The sequence below is a fragment of the Leptonotus elevatus genome, chromosome 11 (genome assembly GCF_054856555.1).
Source record: "Leptonotus elevatus isolate MCC_2025b chromosome 11, RoL_Lele_1.0, whole genome shotgun sequence".
In the NCBI taxonomy this organism is placed as follows: Eukaryota; Metazoa; Chordata; class Actinopteri; order Syngnathiformes; family Syngnathidae; genus Leptonotus; species Leptonotus elevatus.
In genome coordinates this window covers 1,106,187-1,131,134 of record NC_141249.1, presented here as the reverse complement: position 1 = coordinate 1,131,134, position 24,948 = coordinate 1,106,187, and the positions used below count along the sequence as shown (strand labels likewise).

At 41.3% G+C, this 24,948-nt stretch overlaps 1 protein-coding gene across 4 annotated transcripts in view; it reads left to right on the top strand.

Annotated features, from left to right (window-relative positions):
• Window positions 1-24,948, top strand: part of nlgn1 (neuroligin 1) — a 230,978-nt gene that overhangs the window by 52,520 nt on the left and 153,510 nt on the right. Inside the window, exon 3 of one of the 4 annotated variants that reach the window (XM_086088428.1) lies at window positions 5,350-5,409. The exons of the other annotated variants lie outside the window; for them this stretch is intronic. Coding sequence (XP_085944554.1) covers window positions 5,350-5,409 — 60 coding nt within the window. The remainder of the gene's footprint in view (window positions 1-5,349; window positions 5,410-24,948) is intronic. 4 annotated transcript variants of the gene reach the window in all.

Genomic DNA, 24,948 nt, shown 5'->3' with positions numbered 1-24,948 from the left:
ACTACACACTCGCAGCCTCGCACCCGTCGGCGGGAACGTGCAACCGAGGGACACAAAGGCGGAAGCACAAGTACTGGAACGCGGCCCACACGGCACAAACCGGAAACGGAAACAAAGTTGATGGGTGAAAACCCGGAAGTCGGAAGTTCCGCCTCCTCTGTGGCATATAGTCCATAGCTGTCAGGACCTAGCAAAAAAGGTTGGATAATGGTGGGTGTATTGATGTGTTTAGCGCTCTTGAACAGTCATGAGATTTTCTTTAGCACGTCCCGGCCCCTGTTGACGAAGATTGACTAGCGAGGAAATTTAATGACATTTATTGTATATGATATTCCGTTTTTTAAATTTGAAAATCTGGTCACCCTAAGCTAGATAGCAGCCTGCGTGAGAAGCTAATGTAGTAGTCCATATTTTAGCACTCCTTGTCAAACAGCATTGACTCAAGAGGTTAAAGAAATTGAAGAGTTGAATTGAGGAGAACAAATGCTCCAAATGTTTACAAAAACGGGAATTCAAGACTGACTAATACTAAACCAGTAACCGCCGTAACGAACTCTTCTGCTCAGTCTTCCCCATGGCTGCACATGGTTCAAATGAATGGGCATGGCAGGGAAACTACTTGACACTTCTGAGTGTACGCTACCCGAGCTTCTCTGCTCTAAATGTACCTGCTTACTTCACAGTAGCTTCCAATGGGTATTGTTTTTCTTCTCTCAAATGTTTTGTCCTTCCAAATGTGCACAGTAAATCCTTTGATGCTGGCTGAATTGAGGTCTTGTCTCTGACCAAAGCCACACCCCTTCATAACATGACCGTGGAGTGTAAGAACAGACACTAAGCAGCTATGTACAGTGGCTTGAAAAAGTACTCATACCCCTTGAGTTTTTCAACATTTTTGCACAGTACGACCACAAACAAATATATTTCATTGACATTTTGATAGTTAAGCACAAAGTAGCACACAATCATGAAGTGAAACAAACTGTATAGCTTATTTCACCAAAAAATTGTAAGTACTCAGCCCCCTTTTTTTTCACTGACTTCAGAAATGGTAAATGGTACTTCATTTATATAGCACTTTTCCACCTTACAAGTCCCTTAAAGCTCAAGATCTTGAATTAATGCATCTTAAAATGTATTCTGGGGACGGGGATTAATAAACCTTGGCTTCATCCCGTAAGCCCTTTTTCTTTTCGGACGTTGTAATGAATGTTGTAGGGGTGTGCAAAAAAAAAAATCTATTCTCATTCTTATTCTCATACAATTCAGAATCTATTTAAATGTCCCAAGATCAATTTTATTAAAAGTATTTTATACTGTCTTGCCCTTGTTTGTGTGTGCCTTTATTGGAAGTACTTAGGGGCAGTGTGGTTCTCCGCATTCTGATACTGTTAAGTTGTAGCCACATTAGAGAGTAAGAGGAAAAAGTCACTATCAAGTTACTCCAATTAAAGTTGTTTTATTGCAGCGTAGGAAGAGCATATGCTGGTGAGTAATGTTAAGGTGCTTCTCTATATACATTCCTGAAGCGTTTTGTATGAATAGCCGTTCTTTTGAGCGATAAAAGTGCCGCGAGTAGCGTCGTTATGGTTACTTTTAGCGAGTCAGACTAGAGTAGATCATGACGATTCTTGGCACAGCTATACATTGAAGCAGAAATCATTGTCAATCCAATCATTTTGAATCGAAAATTTATTTTGAATCGAATCGCAGACCCAAAAATCGTAATTGAATCAAATCGTGAGATAGTCAAAGATTCCCACCCCTAATATGTTGTGTTGGAAGCTGTTATAATAACATAAGAAAGGTCCAATTGATTAATTAATTAAAAAATAAAAAACGCTTTACATTCGACTAGTCATTCACTTATTGATAACGCAGCATCAGGAGCAACTGGGGGTTCAGTATCTTGCTATTCGACGTGGCCAAACCTCTGAGTTGCAAAACGACCACTACCACTGAGCCACGCAGCCCCCAGAAGTTGTCTGGTGATGTCTTAATTGTCACCTGTTGCCCTGATGACGATGAGTAATCAAGTCTCAGTATAAATACAGCTGTTCTGTAATGGTGTCAGTGGTCTATTAAGAGCCCGCAGCACAGAAAACAGCATTATGAAGACCAAAGAACACACCAGGCGGGTCCAGGACAAATTTGTGGACAGATTTAAAGCAGGAGAAGGATACAAAAAGATTTCAAAAGCTTTGAACATCACAGAGTACTGTTCAATCAGTCATCCATAAGTGAAAGGAGTACCAAACAACTCCAAAATCTACCAAGACAAGGCCGCCCCTCCAAAGTTTCCAACCGAAGGAGGAGGGCACTCATCGTAGGACTTTCATCACTTTAAATGAACTGCAAAGATCCATAGCAGAGGTAGGGGAATCTGTCCATAGAACATCAGATGAGTACTACACAAATCTGGCCTGTATGGAAGGGTGGTAAGAAGAAGAAAGCAATTTCTAAAAGCGAGCCACAAGAAGTCACTTCTACAGTTTGCCAATAGTCATGTAGAAGATACCGCTGACAAGTGGAAAAGGGTGCTCTGGTCAGATGAGACCAACATTGAACGTTTTGGCTTACATGACAAACCCTATGTTTGGCGTAAGAACAGCTAAAGCAACAATCGAATAGTTAAAAAACACACACACATTATGTGAAATCTGATTTTAAGATTTCGATTCACAAATGTTCTTCATCTAACCTAGCTGAGCTGGAGTTGTTTTGCAAGGAGGAATGGGCAAACATTTCAGCCTTCCGATGGGCAAAACATAACAAAAAGACTTGAAGCTGTCATTGCAGCAAAGGAGGGTTTAACAAAGTATTAATTCCGATAGGGGAGCTGAATACTTTTGTGCACCCTACTTTTCAGGATTTTAGTTGTAAAGCTAATTTGAAATAAGATATACACTTGGGATGAGCGAGTACAGCATTATCTTTATCTGTATCTGTTCGACCATCTAAATGATCGATATCTGTTTTTGGAGTGGGCGTGGCATAAAACATAAGTGGGTGTGGTTTAACTGGAAGTAGACGTGGCTTAACAAAAATGGGTAGGGCTTACATCAATACATTAATGTATTTTTTTAGTACGAAATTGAAAAAAAAATGTGTTTGAAATTTATATGGATTGATCAATTTTTTTTAATGTTTTGGTTTATTTGAAAACTCTTGGCAAAAGTAATAAAGATTCAAATTAACGCTTTTGATCACAAAATAACTATTTTTCAAATACGTTTTTTATCACAATAGTAACGGAACTATTTAGAACATGTTTTTTTTTTTTTTAAAGGAATCTTTTTAAGTCTATGAATAAATATTTACAGAACAGCCTGAGAATGAATATTCACTGTTTTTGATCACAATAGTAAAGAAACTATGTACGGAACAAGTTGTTTATAAACTCGGGAAAATACTGAATACAGAACTATTATGTGAATGAACAAGAGTTGTCATAGCAACACAGATGTCTTTTTCTATCGTTTTTTGTTTTCAATGTTTTTTTTGTGTTTTTTTTACTACCTAATAGGTGTTAAGCTGTGAGTTAAGCTTAATTTGCAATATTTATATTTTTATTAGTGATGCACCGAATATTCGGCCATCGAAATTTTTCAACATTCGGACAAAATAAAATTAAAGCAGAAAGAATATGGCCGAAATAGGATGTTGTGACAAGCGTCTGTTTGAATTAAACAGCAAATGCAGCGGTGAGTGTCCGCCTCGCCTCTCGCTGACTTTTCACCGTGTGAGTTTGCACCGGTCGGTCGCAGCAGCTCCCGGGGTCATTGCGCACACCGGAGGAGAAGGGCGTCGCTTGGTGTACAACATTTAAATTGGTCGAAAAAAGACAGAACTGCCGTGTACTGCGGTACGGGTGAGCCACTCTTTCTCCTGCAGCGCCGTCCCTTTTTTTCTATAAGAGCTCCTCGAACCCTTCCACTTTTTCACCGTGCTAAATACTTTAGCAAATGCTAGGACTATTGCTATCAACAGTTTTAAACACGGAAACACTTACCGCTATCTCTGGGTGGCAATAGACCTGTACAGGACGCTGTGTGTGACTTTGCAATCCCGAAGCCGATTAGCTGGTGCGAACAAATCGATTTATTTATTTTTAAACGTTGGTGAATATGTGAATTTGCAGATTTTAAGTGCGCCGCACCTTGTCCCGCCACATGCTTCCGTGCCTACCTGTGCGAACAACATTGACTATAAAGAGCAATCGCACCGCTCAACCCTCGTTTGGTGTTTAATGTACCAGCCAACATGTCTGCGGTGTGGGCACATTTCAATTTATATTGTGCTTTGTTATAATGTCAGTGCTAATAAAATATTTTATAATAATATAATTTTAATTATTTATAATAAATACATTGATAGTAAAAATTGGCATAATTTTTTTTCGCCGTTTCGGCCAAGTATTTTTCATTTTCAGTTTCGGCCCAAAAATTTCATTTCGGTGCAGCCCTAATTTTTATGGACTTCATGTGTCGCCTTCTCTTTTGTATTTTTTAAAGAGCATTTCCTACACAGCCATTGTTGCTCTAAATAATACAGACGTGTCTTTTTCTTTGGCTCTCCAACAACAAAATGTTTCAGTCCTTATCTTGCGATAAGGGTACAGTTGCTGTCTTTCAGCTGCAGCAGCATGAGCCATGCTTTGCAATACTATTACTCTTACGAGTAAATAAGAAGTAAATAAGAGTAAATTTGGGATAACTTATGGAAATTTATTCTAACAGGGCCACATTTTGTTAATGTAAGACCCTGTTTAAAATAATGATTACAATATAATTTAGAGGCATAGGATGGGCCAGAGAGGGATGATTTTTCCCAAGATAATTTAAAAATATTTGGCTGTCTTGTCATACAGTTTTAACATATACGGTACGACAAACTGCTGCAGACTGCCCCTTTTATGTAATTTTTAAGTCAATAAACCTGAGAAACCCAACAAACTTTAAGTGTCTTATCAATCATGAAAATTTGACAGAAAAATAGTATGACTCCTAAAATTCTGACTTCCAAAGAACCACAATAACCTCTACAAAATAACTCTTCTAGCATTTCCTGATATATTAGGCCTTCTGTACTGCCTTGTTACTGTTTAGAGCTACCCAAACCCTTAGCCATAAACAAGGGTAGGTAACTGATGCTCTCATAAGATGGTGTTATTAATTTTCCTCACATTTATTTGTCATATTACAATTTCATTGAATCCCTTTATGTACTTTGTATGTGTGTGTGTGTGTGTGTGCGCACGCATGTGTGTTTGTGTGTGCATGCCAACATCTCTGCAATGTGTGTCCAGGTGGCCACATGTTATTTTTTAGTTTTCTATTCATCTTTCAGTCAAAAGAATATCCAAGGAATGTGCAAGAAAACCGGGCAAGAAAATATGTAGGAAAGGAGGTATGTATTATTACATGCACAATGTAGAAATAAAGAAATAGAGAGCAAACAACAGATAGATAGATAGATAGATAGATAGAAATTAGAGAACTGAAATGGGTTGTACAGCAGATCATCATACAGGTGAAGCTTTTTGTTAGCATCCCTATGTGCAGAATGGGCAGGCCGGGTAGGCAGACCCTCCCTGTCCACTCCCCTGCATTTGAAGGGTCAAAATAATAATAATAATGATTACGTTATTTGCCATTTTAGTTCTCATTTTCGACACTTGGGACATGTTTTTTGTGTGTATGTGTGAACATTGATTAAATAGTGTTTTAACTCTTTGACTGCCAGACGTTTTCAGAAAAGGGATGCTGTCAGTGCCAGCCGATTTAAGCATTTTGACTGATCTTTCAAGGTCCACAAAAAATGTTCTGTTTGGACTATGGAAACACACATACTACCAAATGAAAGATTGAACTTTCATCTTTCATCAGAAAAAAAAGTTTGTTTCTACCTTATTCCGTTCTTTCGTAATCAACAATAGAAAATGGTTAGTTTCATCCGAATGTGCTTGTTTTGGACCAAAATACGGAGAAATCAAGCTTTTAGTGAAACGATATTATTTCATGCACTCTAGTGAATTTTACACTTCTTTTTGTCCATTGTTGGAAATCATTTCTTTGATTTCTTGTGGAGAAGTTTGCCAACTTAAAGGAAAATACCAAATCAGATTAACATTGAAAGAAGTGTCGTGATGTGACAGCGTTTGAAGATGTTTTCTCTTCTCTCAGCCATCTTGTGATGAAGTTCTTTGTTGAGTGGAAAGAGTGTCACAATAGTTTTTCTCTTTTTTAAGAATCTGGGGTAGACTACCCAAATTCTTCGATCTGTCACCGGGATTATTCTGCCCGAAAATGTGACTCTTCGTGGAATGATTGCCCAAGAAAAGGCACTTGATTTTGACCTCCGTTCAATAAGGTCGAATGATGTCCTCAAACGGCAGCTCCGGAACCGGACATTGGGACATCAGCTGACGTTGTTTTCCCAGTTGGAGGTGATGAGATTGATGATCATCAGTTGATAAAATAGCTGAGCCTGGGACGTTTCCGGCAGCCTTGTAGATCAGTTGTGGAATGTTGTCTCCTTCTCCTTTCCGTCATCAACCTGAGAGCGAAACATGTTCATTTAGTCTTCTCATAAACTCACATAAATTTTATTTGGAGGAAAAACCCTGATAGTTTTTGTTAGTTGGGATTAGTAAATGTTATTTGATTAAGATCCGTAGGTACTGTGCTGTTGGAACAGAAAAATATCTATTCTTGTGACATTGAAATAGAGCCCAGCCTTTGATTGAGTTGAATGACATTCGCTCATTCATTAATACAACAGACAGAGCTTGTAAATATTTATTTTTCAAAAAATTTTTTCCTATAATTGTAGGTAATTTTTTACCTCGACATTTACTGTTCTTAATTTGCATGACTGTGCCTTTCACCATCCTGAAAGGAATCATTTTACTAGCATATCATATAATCTCCCATAATCTCACGACCGGCCGAACTGTGACATCCTGGGAAAAGATCACATATATACATATCATATATACTCTTTTGCAAACACTGGGCTCCAAACATAAAATTTTTCTGAGATAAAATATAGAATTCAATATAATTACCTTCATTCGGCGAATATGCATTATTGTCCTCGCTTGCTTCAAACTTACTTTTCTGTGCTCTTGATTTGTTCCCTGATCGCAAATACAGCGGTACACAATCCAATCACCGTTGTAATCGACCTGACTCCCTCAATACTGTTCAATTTAAAACAGGGCGCGCTTTTTTAATAACTTATTACGTGTAAATAGATGCTAATGCAAAAGTATCATGCCTATTAAGACTAGCATCCTCTGGCTTTAAAACTGTTTTATTTATTTTAAAACAGGCGCGCTACTATGACCTCCTGGATCCTTAATGAAAGAAAAAATCTCCACGTCACCCCGTCATAGTCTATCCGCTCCTTCGCAGTAAGACGAAATAACATTACTACTTCAACCTGTATTTCAAAACATGGCTCTCTCTTCAGCCGCGCGCATAACCGTTCCGGGTCAGCACGTTCGTCACCTCATGCTCCACCCCACGTACGTGTACAGTTCAATGTCGTAGGAAAAATCCCAACTCAAGGACTCCGCGTCCCCCTTTCAATAGAACGACATCAAATCACAACTTGTCCACACAGACCTCATGTAAAAAATGTATACAATTTAGAAGACGAAAACAAGTTGCAGCGAACCCAAACAGACAGAACTTCCCTACGTGGATAAAAGTCTCCACTTACCGTACTTATTTATCTAGGCCTAGAAGTTCCATCCGTCCGTGAACACTGCAGCTCGCAATCATCTACCACCTTTCAGCGTCGGGAGTCACCAATTGTTGGAAATCATTTCTTTGATTTCTGCGTGTTCAAATAAAATTAAAAGTTGAAGTCTTGTGGAGAAGTTTGCCAGCTTTATTTCAGAGTCTGAAAGACATCTTTAGAACCTGGCTCAAACAGCTCTGGTCCAGAAAAATGTAACCTTCTCAAAGTACACGCATACATTTATACAAAAACAGTTCCCACCTCCTTTGTCTGCAAAGAAGTATCTTTTGCCCCTACAGACAGAGCCCCCCATTCTTATCTTTACTTCAGTTCCTGTCTTAATCCACTCAAGATGTGGGTAAACAATTGGCCCCCTGGCGCCTTCTCGCAAAAGGGATTTTTATGGACCGACCTCTGATTGCATTTTACAGACATCCCCTCATTTAGATTGAATCAGAAACCTTACTTCCCCAGGGAAGAGAACAAAGTCTATAGATTAACTAACATATGGGGAACAGTTGTAACATATCTAACTAATCTATCAAAACACTTTGAAAAATATAAATTGAAACAGAAAAACAATGTTAATAATCTAACACCATGAATGATGCCACAAACACCTAAATAGTGCTTTACTTCTATAAAACACTACCACCAAGAATGAAAAAGTGTCCAAATAGTTTGGACTATGGAAACACACATACAACCAAATGACACAATAATATTACAGAAGAAACCAGTTGAATTGTAGCTCATTAATGCATTTCATTTAAGTGCAATCCTGTGGGGGAGAAGCACACTTGACTTGAGATGAAATATAAAAACATTATTCAAACGGTTATAAGAAAAAAGCAGAGCCCAACACACAATATATGCTGTGATGTGAGCGCATGACTACGGCGCCAGTAATGTTGCAAATGTAAGGACGGATTAAGTTATACATGTAGATGATGGACTGTGATGTGAAACGGTACCGCTCAAAAAGATAACTGTCCGGAAATGCGAGCATATCTACGCACGGTCTGATAACAATCTCGCGACGAATATTTAATTCCCTGCGCAATAATGCGGCACCTTCATCAATAGGGTCATTGTCAAAAGGACATGCCATGTTCGTGACAAAAGTGGACTATAGACGTATTTACGCAAAAACTTGCCGCAGCGGAATTTATGAATGAGGAAATGAAATGTTGTGTGTGGCAGAAAGGAGGCAGGGACAGAGAAAACCTTGAGGTGAAAAACCTGCCACCGACCAGGTTTGATTTATGGACAATGTTGCTATGGTAACTGATCAAGAGCTTAAATTACCTCTTTTTATGAAACAGTCTAGTTACCTATTTTCCTCTGGTTTCAGTTACCTCCCTTTCTGAAAAGGAATACGCAAAGTTTCCCTACATTTCAGTTTTTTTTTACCCAGGGTTCACACTGAACCTACTTTACGAAATTCCCAGGCGTCATACATTTGACCCCATTTCCTAGACGATACATTCAATTGAGTTTAAATTTGGCCTGTATCATCGCAAGACCTGGGACAACAATTGGGGGAAAAAAATCTTGAGTTTTGGAAACATTATATGATGGGGGCGGGGCCTCAAACTTTGCGTTTCATATTTGCTTCGCCACAAAGGAGAAAATGTTTTATAACTCCCTTGTACATGCTCCAGAAAATCCCCAACTTCTCATGTATGTTAATAGTCATGACCTAAAGTCATATATATGAGAATATTCGGTTATATCTATATCGCCACCTAGTGGTGACAAAAATTGAAATTGTTTACATTTGCATCTACTGCACCGAGCCCGTGAAAGGGATCCAGTTGAAAATTTGTCACAGAAGCCTTAACATGTTGATCATGCGCCACACCAAATATTGTGACTTTTCGGCCATGACCGTGCTGCAAAGTCTGATGATTCACCGTGACATTAAAAGCTGCTTTAACTTGACCCAGATGATCCTATCTTTTCCAAATTTCACACATTTGATGAGAGTCCAGTCCCAAAGACATCTACGAACTTATATATCATCATAGTCATAGCGCCCTCTACTGGCCAAAATAAATACATGTTTTTTTTTTCCGATGTTATTCTCCAACCACGTTAACTGGATCTACCTCATATTTGATCCAAAGAGTGTTTAGGCCTTCATGATGTTACAACACGTAGTTTCGTGAATCCGTGTGGGCGGGGCTACACACTGTTCGCCAAGAAAACAACGGCAATTTTGAGGGCCTAAACATGCACAGAAACTCTGGAAACTTGGCACACACATCTGGCCTGTCAAAATGAGTAATATTTGATCATGTATTGTACGATTTTTACAAAAATGACTCACTAGCGCTCACTACTCATTTTTAACGAAGCAGCCCCGGTTGTATGTTTAAGCAAGATCTATGACAATTTTTAGGTATATGGGGGAGCCCAACACATGTCCTATGTTTAGCCGATTTTTGCACATTTACAGGGGGCATTCTTTTGCCCATTTCTCCTACATGTTTCAGCCTATTTACTTCAAACTAAGCCTGGACCATGTCAAGACCTCGCCCATCAACAGGGGGCAAAAAATCTTGACCCTTAGAAATACTATTTGACAGGGACGGGGCATCATTTTTTTGTGTTTCATATTTCCTTTGCCATGAAAGACGAAATGCGTAGTAACTCTTTGGTACATTCTCCCAAAAATCCCAAACTTCACATGTATGTTTATAGTCACGACCTGAAAATATCTCTATGACAATAGTCAGTTATAAATATAACGCCACCTAGACCTTGGGTTAACCAAAATAAAATTACGACACATAAGGTATTTTATCCAAAGTGTGATAACTCCGTCATTTATCAATATTTTTTTTACTTTACACCACTCAAAAAGTTCAATGGCATCAGACCTATCAATACAGATGTACTTTTTTTTTTACAAGCAATATTGTGCTATGAGGAAAACTAACGATGATGTGTATAGATGTACTTTAACTCTTTGACTGCTAGACGTTTTCAGAAAAGCGATGCTGTGAGTGCCAGCCGATTTAAGCATTTTGACTGATCTTTCAAGGTCCACAGAAAATGTTCTGTTTGGACTATGGAAACAGACATACTACCAAATGAAAGATTGAACTTTCATCTTTCATCAGAAAAAAAAGTTTGTTTCTACCTTATTCCGTTCTTTAGTAATCAACAATAGAAAATGGTTAGTTTCACCCAAATGCGCTTGTTTTGGACCAAAATACGGAGAAATCAAGCTTTTAGTGAAACGATATTTCATGCACTCTAGTGAATTTTACACTTCTTTTTGTCCATGAATGATGCCACAAACACCTAAATAGTGCTTTACTTCTATAAAACACTACCACCAAGAATGAAAAAGTGTTTTTTGATAGCAAAATAACAGTTTATTTACATTCAACATTCAACAGTGTAATAAAACAAACGTGTGCATGTGTGGTGTGTGTATCTATTTACAATTGTGTGGATGTTTCAACTACACAATTTTTTTTTTGGTGTGGGATATCGTGTAACATTCCCCTGAGTGCAAGGGGACGCAGCAGGATTTGCACCACAGATTTGTTTCGCTGCGAATGGCCCTTCGCGTGCCGACCCTACACTTTCTTGCTGGCTTTTTTTTCCGGGGGGTAGCAGGTATGTATTGCAGTGTGTGTTTGGCCATGTTGCCATCAAGTCGACTTTCAGGATCGTTATACGGTGACCTGGTGTTCTGTCTGGCTTCCTCATGTCCTTCAGTTTGTATGCTTGTAGCAACGTCCTCCTCCTGGTCTTGTGGTAAGAGCCACCCTCTCACCACCTGCTGGATAAACTCCAAAAAATGTTGACATTTGCCAGGATGTTTTGCTTTGTGCAGGATAAAGGCATTGAACAAACATATTTGAAACAGATACGCAACAACTTTTTTGTGCCATTTCAACGTCTTCCGCGTGAATGGGTGGTAAGAGATGTTTTGATCCATCTTATCCACGCCATTCATCGTGGAATTGTAGTCCAAAACACACACAGGTTTTGGGAAAGGCACTCTTTTTTTTTAGTGCCTTCCGCCACACATCAACTGTCCGCATTTCATCATTGTGAAAAGTAGTCACCATCCTCAACAAACGCTTGTCCTGCCATGCCACAACCAAAACATTTGTGTTGTGTCTCACCAGTTTCCCCCCCACCCCAAGGCCAGTGTTTGTAAGAGAAGTGATCTCACTGGGTTCACCCCTGTTTTTTCTCAGTTTTCCACAAACATTTGTACGTGCTGCCAGGAGACGTTCACACAAGCCAATTGAATTATAAAAATTGTCCATAAAGAGCGTGTGACCATTTCCTGGCAGACGATCTAGCAAATTAAACACGGTATCCGGCAGAGAACAACTAGTACCAACATAAGGTTGCATATTAAAACAATATCCTGTTTGGGAGTCACACAGGATGTATGACTTGATTCCATATTTGATTGGTTTTTGGGGGTTGTAAACTTTGAACGATAGACGTCCCTGAAAATTCATCATTCCCTCATCAATACACACATACCTCCCGGGTTGGAACAGTTCTTTGAATTTTTTTACAATATGGTTGAACACAGGACGGATTTTAAATAGTTTGTCGTCTGAACTGTGTCTCTCGTTATTGTTAAAATGTAGGAAACTCCAGATGAGCTGGAAGGCATCGCGCGACTGAAAAATGGTGTTTCAATTTCATCCTGAGTCCAATACATTTCTATACTGGGCTTTTTTATATACCCAGTAAGAAATTGAAGTGCAAAAAAAGTTTTCAGTTCGGACACAGACACTGGCTTCCAAGCACGACTCCTACAGTGTGGCAGACTTTCAGTCTGCTTCTGCATAGACTGACGTGCATATAAGTTTGTTTGGTCAGCAATGTGCTGGAGAAGTTCGTCCGTGATGAACAGCTGCAGGAAGTCAGCTGGCAGGGTTGAATTCAGCTCTGCTGCGGCACCGCTTGGTCCTGGTGTTTCGGTAAAAGGGAATGTGTTTGGCTGCCAGCCTGTTTCATGCCAGCCAGAATTTTTGGGATCTGCAAATATACATTTCAATATCATATAATATTTATTTTAGATCAGTGTGATGCAATATATATATATAAATATATATGTTTACCTTTTTTCTTGGATCCACTGGTTGATGTACATTCTGTAAATTATAGAAGACATTTACCATCAAATATTTTACTAGTGCTGTGTTGGAGAATCTTTTTTTTTTACCTTTTTTTACTGTGAGACGCGTCACCTTGAGCCCGACGAACTACAGCTGAAAGAAATATATACAATTACAATCATATCGAAAGACCGTTTTCTTTTGTTGTTGCGGTGTAGTGAAAACACGTTTTTTATTCCTCTCTTTGTCGTGGAAACTGTAGGTTGTCGCTGTGAGCACGATCCACGATCTATGAATTGTACATTCACGTTACACGAGGTGCTAGCAGCGTGCCGGAAAAGTATCTCATAGCAAGTTTGCGCTTACCTTCACAGTCTTCTGCGGATGAAATACTGTCCGAATCACTGTCTCTGAGATCCGACTGTACCCACTCCTCCGAAGAATATCCATCGGACTCGGGGTACTCTTCATCGTCCGAATCAACGTCCGCGTTTGCAGAAGTGCTTGGTCGTGCACCACGTTTTTCCGGCGTTAGCATCGCTAACCGGTGTCGCTTTAAGACGTGGCCGAAGACGTTGCGTCAAAGCTGCAACTTCGGCGTCAACCTCGTAGTCACCATCATCATCATTGCCATCATCAACGTTCAATTTAGCACTGGTTGATGCTTCTCTTTTTTGAAAATACCGATCAAGCGTGAGCTGCTTTCCACCGGTCGTCATTTTTGCTTCCTCTTCCATAGTCTCCACTCTCCTCTCCATTCTCCTCTCCATTTTATAACGTTTATGGCGGTCAAAGAGTTAAGGAGAAAAAAAGATGATTATTATTTGTTTATTTATTTTTAACAAAACTATGTGCACGAAACAAGCACACAAGCAGCACTATACAAATTGTGTAATTTTGGGTTCATTTCGCAGTAGATGGGCGGCTGGGTGAGTCTTCACATGAAACTAAAATGGTTACCGTAACACAGTGGTACCTCGGAGTTTGAACATAATTTGTTCCTGTGAAGTGTCCAAAGTCCGATTTGTTCAACCTTCCCATAGGAAATAATGTAAATCTGTTCCCAAGCTCCAAAAACAGAACATTTCCATTTAAATTTATTTCTAATTTAATTTGATTTCTATTTGTGTAGACACATGTATGTACACCCTGTGCAGTATTTAAACAATACAAATATACCTTCCCTTTTTTGAGGGATGGAAATACATACTTTTTAAAAGTAAAAACAGGAGTCAGACAAGGCTGAATTCTGTCTCCCTTTCTGTTCTCACTGGCATTATATTATGTAATGAAGACCGCAATTGACAACAATAAATTTACTTGGAAAAAGCAAAGCAAACAGATCTTGACTTTGCAGATGACATTGCACTGATTAGCAACAGCATGCAAGAGCTGCAAGCAATGACTGACATTTTGAAAATAACAGCAGATAAAACTGGATTAAGAATAAACAATCAAAAGACCAAAGTAGTGGAAATCAGTAGAGAATCAAGAAAAGAAGTACAAATAAGAGACGGAGAAAATTGAAAAGTCAACTCATTCACCTATCTAGAAAGAACAATCTCAAGTGATGGAGACTAAGAGAAAGATGTGACTCACAGAATTGGGAAACCTATGGGAGTCTTTCAGCGACTAAGAAGTGTGTGGCAAGCAAAAACACTGAGCTCCATAGTAATTCCAACAGCCACTGACGCAAGTGACACTTGGAAGATGACAGCAACAATAATCACGAAACTCAGCGTATTTCAGCAGAAATTCCTAAGAAGAATTTTGAAAATTACCTATAAAGACTCACAAATCAAGAAGCCTAACAGCTGAACATAACCCAACATCAGAAACTCTCAGGAATAGTAACCGTAAGATTGTTTTTGTTGTCCGGCCTCTTACTAGCCGTGGATGGCCGTGGCTTCATAGTCGGTGATCAACAAACGAGATGGAACCAGGTTTGTGAGCTCTTGTTTTTTTCTTTAATCACCACACCATGTCCAGCAGTGAATCCCCTCCACATAGAACAGGTATGTATGTATACATGTAGAAATGCAGTCAAGTTTTGTTTTTACAAATCATGTTAACAATTTTCAAATAAGCATTGCCTCACAAACGAAAGAAGAGTATGCCATTTCCCCTCACCTGGCTGCCAAATGGGAGAGTCCGATGTGTCCAATCAATGGGGAATGAGGTGCACCTGGCCTGCACTCACATGGGCTCGCCTCCATGCAAGTGCTCCAATCATCCCTTTTCAGTGAGGGAGGGTTGACAGTTCCCTCACATTTCCTCCCCCCTTTTCCCCCTTTGCCAACAGTTTTCATCCTATTAACTTCAAACTTGGCATGTAACATCTCAAGACCTGGGACAACGACTGGGGAAACAAATGTGGAGTTTTCAAAATACAATACAATGGGGGCGAGACATCAAATCTTGTCTTTAATAATTCCTTCGTCACAAATGACAAAATGCTTAATAACTCTTATTTCCAAGCTCCCAAAAAATCCAAAATTTCTTATGTATCTTAAGTCTTAACCTGAAGGCATCTATATGATAAAATTCAGTTATACATGTAGCACCATCTAGTGGTGACAAGAAATGTCATACTTTACGTTTTTATTTACTTTGCCAAGCCCGTGAAGGGAAGATTTAAGATGTTGATCATGCCCCAGACTAAATATTGTAACTTTTCACCAAAGGGTGTGGCCATTGTGATGCCGCAAAGTCTGATGATTCACAGTGAAAATAAAAGCTGCTTTGAATGAATACAATTTATTTTGATCAGTCATTAACGATGATGTGTATATATGTACTTTAAAATCGAGGCAACTCATTGCCAAAAAAATAAACGGTTGCTGATTTTTGAGGGTCTTAACATTGACCGAATCTCATTGAGCTTTGCACACACATCACACCTGGCAAAAAAAAACAATCCATAATATGTAAAGGTTTATTATGCCATTTTCAAATAAATTCTGCTTCGAATATGCCACTACCCAAACGTGCCAGGACCCCAAAGTGGCCCGGGCTGCGAGGGCCCTTTGTAGCTGCCCGCAGCTCTAGTTATTATTGTATTTGTCACTTATTGAAAACTAACAGCAATATTAGGATCATTATGCAAAAATAAAACATTGGGGGAAAAAAGTTAAAAAACACTCACCATTGCCTATGTTTCCCTGCTGGTTTCTCTCCTAGACTCTTCTCCTGCTCCTTCATTTTGTCCCACTGCTCTCCTGTCTAATGTAATTTCCCTTATTTGATTGCATAAAACATGGGCGTTAGTTAACCAAGTGTGAACATTTTTCTAAAAATCTATCATCATTTGAGTCACTAAATGGCAAATTGTACCTGATCAGCATCATCGTGATCTTTCTTATTCTTTAAGAAATATTTCAATAAGCTCATCTGAAAAATGCAGTCAACAGTTACATAATGACGTGAAGACAGTAATGTTAGCCTAATACTATTAATTACTTTCGGACCCGTCTACATGGGCGGGCCTTAGGGGTCCGTGCCCGCCCTGGCAGTCAGCCGTGCCTGCCCTAGCTGTTTTAAGAGGCCTCGCCAATTCTCAATTTTTCCTGTCAGTCACATAAACTTGCGCCAATGTGCCTTCTGTTTCAAGTAAAACATGGTGTGCCAGCCAACCACATACCTATTTTCAAGTTTGGCTTTGATTGACAGCTAAAGCTAGCCAATGACAATCAAGATCGGGGGTGTGGACGTGGTGGGCTGAGACTTAGCGGGCTGAGACTGGTTTTATTTGGCAACCTCTGGAGATAGTAGTAGTAGTAGATAGTAAATGTCTTTCAGGTACTCTGATGTGTTGTGGGGCCCCCTCTGGTTTCGGTTCAAGCTTGGCAATGTTTTGAGCCAGCTTGTCCAAATCCTTCCAGGCCACGCCCATGTGTCTCTCCAACAGGGGAGTCGACATGGGTCCACGTTGGAAACTGTCAGCACCTGATAGTCCCAAACCTCGTGGGGGCGCTTAAAGTGGCCGTGGTCACTGGCGGCGTCCTCCATCCAGTGTCGGGCTCAGGCGGCAGTTTCAACTGTGGTGCTGTGGCTCAGGGATCAGGAAGTCTGCCTGCAGGTGGAGATTCTAAAAGGGGTGCTCCTCTGGCAACATTATTTAACTGCTGCGTGCACTTTAAGTCATGTTTAATCTGAGCTAACTCTGCCTCATAGTCCTGCTGGCATTGTTGGAGGCGGGTAACCTCGGCTTCAGTCAATGCTAATTTTGTTCTCAGATCGTACGAGCGGTCTACTTCAAAATTGCGTTCCTCTCTAAGGGTTTGTACCTGTACTTGGAGGCGCTTCACATTGTCGGATGACCCGCAAGTAATTTGCTTCGGCTTGTCGAAGTTGGTCTCTTGTCGGTCAGTCAGTCAGATCAGTCACCTCTGATTTCAGCTCATGAATTTTGTCAGCAGTTCTCAGCAGTCTTTCTTGCTCTCGATTTGTGTCTTCGACGGATGCGAGAGCTCGTGTTAACTCACCAATCTTTTGAGGAAAGTCATCGTCGGATGCAAATTTGTCTGCATCGCTGTCTGAGTTCTCGGCATGCACGGCGTCTCCGTCATCTAACTGTGCTTTGACACCAACCAGTTGGATCTCAACCTTCACTCGGTCGTTGGTGGCTTCCAGCTGTGCCGTTGCTTCATGGTTCTGCTGTCGTGCCACTTCAAGCTGGTGTTTCACCTGGTAATTCTGTGCATCGCTCAACTTTAGCTGCGCCACAAAATTTACTGTTAGACATCCGAGCATTCGAAGGAGTGAATTATCTCTTGGGGCTGTTGTTGCAGCTTCACCGATGAGCTGCGCGAGGTTACTGTTATGTGTATCAACATTCGCATTTTTAACAGACTCCGTGTATCCCGGTAAGATATCCTTGGTCAGCGTCTGAACGAGCAGTGCCAGGGAGTGAAGGCTCTCACATGGGCTGGGAGATTCTCGTAATGCAGCCATGTTGTCAACAATTAACTTTTTTTTTTATTAGACGATTAACTTTTACTAGCGTTTAGTAGTTAATCAGCTAGGCGTACGCAACTACCTAACTACCGCTATCAAGTATTATCATCAACAATACACACTGGGTTCAAGCTGTCAGAAAGGAAACAGACACACAAAAGAGCATGTTTGCAGCAAGGAGGAGGGAACATGGAGGGAGGCTACGCAATCCCAAAACCGACGCAAGTTGTGAGAAATCTATCCCAAGTTAATCTAAATTCAATTTGATTCACTCACTCACTTAAAAGTCTAGATAAAAAGTTAATAATAACAAATAAAACAATTGAATTAAATAAACAAAAACAGGAAGGGTAAATACAATTAAAATGGATCACTAGTCTTAGCCAAATTAACTAGATAAAGTGTCAGCACAGTATGCAAATGTCTCTTATGGATTCGGTTAAGACTAAAACTGTACAAAAATATTAGGGCTGAATCCTTAATATATCACTTGGAACTCACAAGCTTCTTAATTAACTATAAAACAAAAGGGGAAAAAATGAAAACAATAGAATGGCAGAAAGCCAGACAAAATAAACAAACCAGAAAGCAACAAAATATTAAAAGGGTAGACTAGTGCTAGACAAGCAGTAGTAGGAGAAAGCTAGAGGAAAATAACTCACAACAGTGCAAATAATTATTTTAATATGCTTAACCAAAATTGTATATTGTTTATGCAATCTTTACAAATGCGCTAACACAGGTGTACCTTGTGTTGCTTTTCCTAAACCGCAGGCCTATTAATGTAAATAGCTATACGTCATAGGAGGCTAGAACGTGATCGGTTATTAATATAGTAATTAAACACAAGCAGTCAACTAGCCCACGAATGTATTTAATCGGCATAGATAATTGTTATTATCTAGTGAGTCCCACGGTAGCTAAAAGCCAGAGAGGGAGGCTTGACACGGGATAGAAATTAAAGTCGGTGTATGCCTACCATATGGTGTATGCCTACCATATGGTTCGTCATGTAATTCAATACAGTTAGTGAGTTAGCACATGTAGCTAGCAACCGTCTTTAATCCTTACCAGCGGAGCAAGCTGACGCTTGCAACAGCGGTCAGTTTAGCAAGCTAACGACGGCTACGGCGACTAGCCTCGGCAGTTGCGGTGCCGGTCGGTTAGCTCTTCGGCTAACGAGCGGAGCACAACTCTGTTGTGGCCGGTGGGCCACGATACACTCGTCTAATAGCCTTTGGGCCTACAAGAGGCGGTCAAGCCTCGAGGCAGGTTCAATAACTGGGCAGGTAGCGGGCAGGCTTTGCAGCCTGGCGGCTAGGCGTCTCCTGAACCGCAGACAGCTCAAATTCACAAGGACAATGGCGCCACCTTGTGAGTGGGCGGGCGTGGTACACGTCTAGCGTCCCAGCACAGGGGTACACGGCAGCCGAGCTGTTATTGGGCTCGCGATATAAACAATCACACCCAATACATCTCGATCGGGAGGAAAAACGAGGACAATACTCTAAAGCCGTTATGTTAGCCTCGGGTAGCTACTCCGAGGTACATAAGACAGAGCGTCGTCACGTCGCGGTGCACAGCAAATTCAATGCCCAGGAAACAAAGACACAACTTCAAATTCAGCCAGCTGAAATTTACAAGTTGCAAAACTCGAGTTCTATTACGTACGTCTTCAAAATACAAGTCACTATTCTCACAAACAGTAACTCAATGTCCCCTGTCTCCCCCGGTACAAGGGAGAAGTTCTGCCGTAGGTGGGCGTTGAAACTCTTTCTGACACGGGATTCCGCTAGACGTTCCCAGCAAACCATCACAATACGTTTGGGTCTGCCAGGTCTGACCGGCATCTTCCCCCGCCATCGGAGCCAACACACAATTGACAGCTCCGCCCCTCTCTTCACCCTAGTGTCCAAAACATGCGGCCGCACATCTGATGACACGACTACAAAGTCGATAATCGAACTACGGCCTAGTGTGCCCTGGTGCCAAGTGCACATATGTACACCCCTATGTTTGAACATGGTGTTCGTTATGGACTATCCGTGACGAGCACAGAAGCCCAATAACCAAACACCGTTCGGGTTCTGATCGGGGGAGAGGCGTCCCTCCCAATCACGCCCCTCCAGGTCTCACTGTCATTGCCCACGTGAGCGATAAAGTCCCCCAGCAGAACGAGGGAGTCCGCAGAGGAAGCGCTCTCCAGCACACCCTCCAAGGACTCCAAAAAGGGTGCATACTCTGAACTGCTGTTTGTTGCATATGCACAAACAACAGTCAGGACCTGTCCCCCCACCCAAAGGCGGAGGGAGGCTACCTTCTCGTCTACCGGGGTGAACCCCAATGTACAGGCGCCAACCGGGGGGCAATAAGTATGCCCACACCTGTTTTGCACCTCTCACCGTGGGCAACTCCAGAGTGGAAGAAAGTCCAGCCCCTCTCGAGAGGATTGGTACCAGAATCCAAGCTGTGTGTGGAGGCGAGTCCGTATATATCTAGTCGGACTTTCACAACCTCACACACCAGCTCGGGCTCCTTCCCCGCCAGAGAGGTGACATTCCATGTCTCAAGAGCAAGCTTCTGTAGGGGATCGGTCCGTCAAGGTCCCCACCCTTGGCTGTCGCCCATCCCACTTCGCACCCGAACCCTTTGACCCCTCCCACCGGTGGTGAGCCCATAGGAAGGGGGACCCACGTTGCCTCTTCGGTCTGAGCCCGGCCGGGCCCAATGGGTGTAGGCCCGGCCACCAGGCACTAAACAACAAGCCCCGCCTCCAGGCCTGGCTCTAGAGGGAGGCCCCGGTGACCCGCGTCCGAGCAAGGGAAACGACAGTTCATTTATTTTACTCGTCATAGAGGTCTTTTGAGCCGTGCTTTGTCTGGCCCCTCACCTAGGACCTGACGCAACCGTTATGATCACGTAGTAAGCCTCACCGGCTAGCGACGCTAACTCCGGAAAACGCGCAGCACAACCGACCGGGTACTTCTGCACAAGCGGACATTCGATCGGACGATGGAGAGTAGTCGAAAAGCATCGACCAATGCACATTGATGATGATGATGATGACTCCCGAGGTTGACACCACAGTTGGAAGCATTGACGCGGCCGTTATTCTCACGTCATAAAGCCTCACCGGCTAGCGCTTCTAACGCCGGAAAACGCGGAGCTGCACAAGCGGACATTCGATCGGGCGATGGAGAGTACCCCGAGTCCAATGCATATTCATCGGAGGAGCGGGTACAGTCTGATCACGGAGAAGACACTGGTTCTGGACTACGATGCCACCATGAATGGAGTGGATAAGATGGATCAGAACATCTCTTACCACCCGGTATAGGAACCGAAGGACATGAGGAAGCCAGACGTAACACCACCGTAATGTAACCGTAGCATGATCTTGATAGTAGACTTGATGGCAACACACACTGCAGTATATACTTGCTATTCCCCGGAAAAAACGGCCGGCAAGAAAGTGTAGCTTCTGCACGCGAAGAGGCAATCGCAGTGAAACTAATCTGTTGTGCAAATCCTGTTGCGTCTCCTTGCACGAAGGGGAGTGTTACACAAAAAGAAAAACTGTCATTGAAACATCCACATAATTGTAAATAGTACCACAGTTGCACACATTTGTAAATAGTTTGCGAAATTGTTGTCAAATTGTTACACTGTTGAATGTAAATAAACGTATTTTGCTATCAAAAAACACTTTTTCATTCTTGGTGGTAGTGTTTTATAGAAGTAAAGCACTATTTAGGTGTTTGTGGCATCATTCATGGACAAAAAGAAGTGTAAAATTCACTAGAGTGCATGAAATAATATTGTTTCACTAAAAGCTTGATTTCTCCGTATTTTGGTCCAAAACAAGCGCATTTGGGTGAAACTAACCATTTTCTATTGTTGATTACTAAAGAACGGAATAAGGTATAAACAAACTTTTTTTTGTGATGCAAGATGAAAGTTCAATCTTTCATTTGGTAGTATGTCTGTTTCCATAGTCCAAACAGAAAATTTTCTGTGGACCTTGAAAGATCAGTCAAAATGCTTAAATCGGCTGGCACTCACAGCATCCCTTTTCTGAAAACGTCTGGCAGTCAAAGAGTTAAAGTACATTTATACACATCATCGTTAGTTTCCCTCATAGCACAATATTGCTTGTAAAAAAAAAGTACATCTGTATTGATAGGTCTGATGCCATTGAACTTTTTGAGTGGTGTAAAGTAAAAAAATATTGATAAATGACGGAGTTATCACACTTTGGATAAAATACCTTATGTGTCGTAATTTTATTTTGGTTAACCCAAGGTCTAGGTGGCGCTATATTTATAACTGACTATTGTCATAGAGATATTTTCAGGTCGTGACTATAAACATACATGTGAAGTTTGGGATTTTTGGGAGAATGTACCAAAGAGTTACTACGCATTTCGTATTTCATGGCAAAGGAAATATGAAACACAAAAAAATGATGCCCCGTCCATGTCAAATAGTATTTCTAAGGGTCAAGATTTTTTGCCCCCTGTTGATGGGCGAGGTCTTGACATGGTCCAGGCTTAGTTTGAAGTAAATAGGCTGAAACATGTAGGAGAAATGGGCAAAAGAATGCCCCCTGTAAATGTGCAAAAATCGGCTAAAAATAGGACATGTGTTGGGCTCCCCCATATACCTAAAAATTGTCATAGATCTTGCTTAAACGTACAACCGGGGCTGCTTCGTTAAAAATGAGTAGGGAGCGCTAGTGAGTCATTTTTGTAAAAATCGTACAATACATGATCAAATATTACTCATTTTGACAGGCCAGATGTGTGTGCCAAGTTTCCAGAGTTTCTGTGCATGTTTAGGCCCTCAAAATTGCCGTTGTTTTCTTGGCGAACAGTGTGTAGCCCCGCCCACACGGATTCACGAAACTACGTGTTGTAACATCATGAAGGCCTAAACACTCTTTGGATCAAATATGAGGTAGATCCAGTTAACGTGGTTGGAGAATAACATCGGAAAAAAAACATGTATTTCTTTTGGCCAGTAGAGGGCGCTATGACTATGATGATATATAAGTTCGTAGATGTCTTGGGACTGGACTCTCATCAAATGTGTGAAATTTGGAAAAGATAGGATCATCTGGGTCAAGTTAAAGCAGCTTTTAATGTCACGGTGAATCATCAGACTTTGCAGCACGGACCGTTCATGGCCGAAAAGTCACAATATTTGGTGTGGCGCATGATCAACATGTTAAGGCTTCTGTGACAAATTTTCAACTGGATCCCTTTCACGGGCTCGGTGCAGTAGATGCATGACTTTAGGTCATGACTATTAACATACATGAGAAGTTGGGGATTTTCTGGAGCATGTACAAGGGAGTTATAAAACATTTTCTCCTTTGTGGCGAAGCAAATATGAAACGCAAAGTTTGAGGCCCCGCCCCCATCATATAATGTTTCCAAAACTCAAGATTTTTTCCCCAATTGTTGTCCCAGATCTTGAGATGATACAGGCCAAATTTAAACTCAATTGAATGTATCGTCTAGGAAATGGGGTCAAATGTATCACGCCTGGGAATTTCGTAAAGTAGGTTCAGTGTGAACCCTGAGTAAAAAAAACCTGAAATGTAGGGAAACTTTGCGTCTTCCTTTACAGAAAGGGAGGTAACTGAAACCAGAGGAAAAGAGGTAACTCTAGACTGTTTCATAAAAATAGGTAATTTAAGCTCTCGATCAGTTACCATAGCAACATTGTCCATAAATCAAACCTGGTCGGTGGCAGGTTTTTCACCACGAGGTTTTCTCTGTCCCTGCCTCCTTTCTGCCACACACAACATTTCATTTCCTCATTCATAAATTCCGCTGCGGCAAGTTTTTGCGTAAATACGTCTATAGTCTATAGCGTAAAGTCCACTTTTGTCACGAACATGGCATGTCCTATTGACTCTATTGATGAAGGTGCCGCTTTATTGCGCAAGGAATTAAATATTCGTCGCGAGATTGTTATCAGACCGGACAGTTATCTTTTTGAACGGTACCATTTCACATCACAGTCCATCATTTAGATCCATCCTTACATTTGCAACATTACCGGCGCCGTAGTCATGTCCTCACATCACAGCATATATTGTGTGTTGCGCTCTGCTTTTTTCTTATAACCGTTTGAATAATGTTTTTATATTTCATCTTAAGTCAAGTGCGTTTCTCCCCCACAGGATTGCACTTAAATGAAATGCATTAATGAGCTACAATTCAACTGGTTTCTTCTGTAATATTATTGTGATTGCAAAGGATTACATTTAAATTTACGCATTGACCCGAGCAGCAACGTTCTCCCACGCCGCCTTCCACTATGGGGAGCCGCTGCGGTGTTGCACTTTTTTTCTAAAGACATGTTCAAATTCGTCATATGATCGCATTCTTTTCAGTTGAGAGGGGTAAAAAAAACAACCAAAAAACGCGGAAGCAGAGGGTGGTGCCGCGCTCTGTGCTTCCCTGTTGCTTTACTGAGATGATTCTCCATGAGCTGGGTGTCGCTTTCAAGACAGTTGGTTCTTTGAGGCCACTGTTGTCCTTGAAACCTTGTACAGGTGACTGAAGTAGTTAGCAACAGTCTCATCTACATTCTGGTGGCACTTCGTGACCTTTGCTATGTCCATTCAGCTGGGATAAATGAGTCGTGATTCCCCCACACAACACATTGAGGTAACCCTCATTTGCAGCATTGCTCCATTGGCCTCATCTGGGATTGCTGGTTAGGAAATTGGCAGTTTTCATGTGGTCATCCGGGCCCAATTTTATCATGAGAATGTGATTCAGTTCGGAAGGTGAGAAGCGCTGCTGCAAATGTCCCACCATCCACGACATCAAGGAGATGAAAAATAATGTCCTTCATGTCTTGGTAGGTCCAGGGCCAAAATACAAAAGTTACCTCATCTGTGGGACGCATAAACTGGACCATAGGAGCAGTGAGAATTTTGCCGTCTGGCTCAACCTCGACAGGCTGTTGGAGAGTGTCAAACTGTCGATGAGAGAGGGTGCGAAGGCCAATATGGGTCAAGAACACCACTAGTGTGGGAGGGGAGGCCCAGGAGTCAGTGTTAATTTTGACAATAATTTTTTTATTTAGTTTTAGTTGCAGTTTTTTGACTAAAAATTAAAGT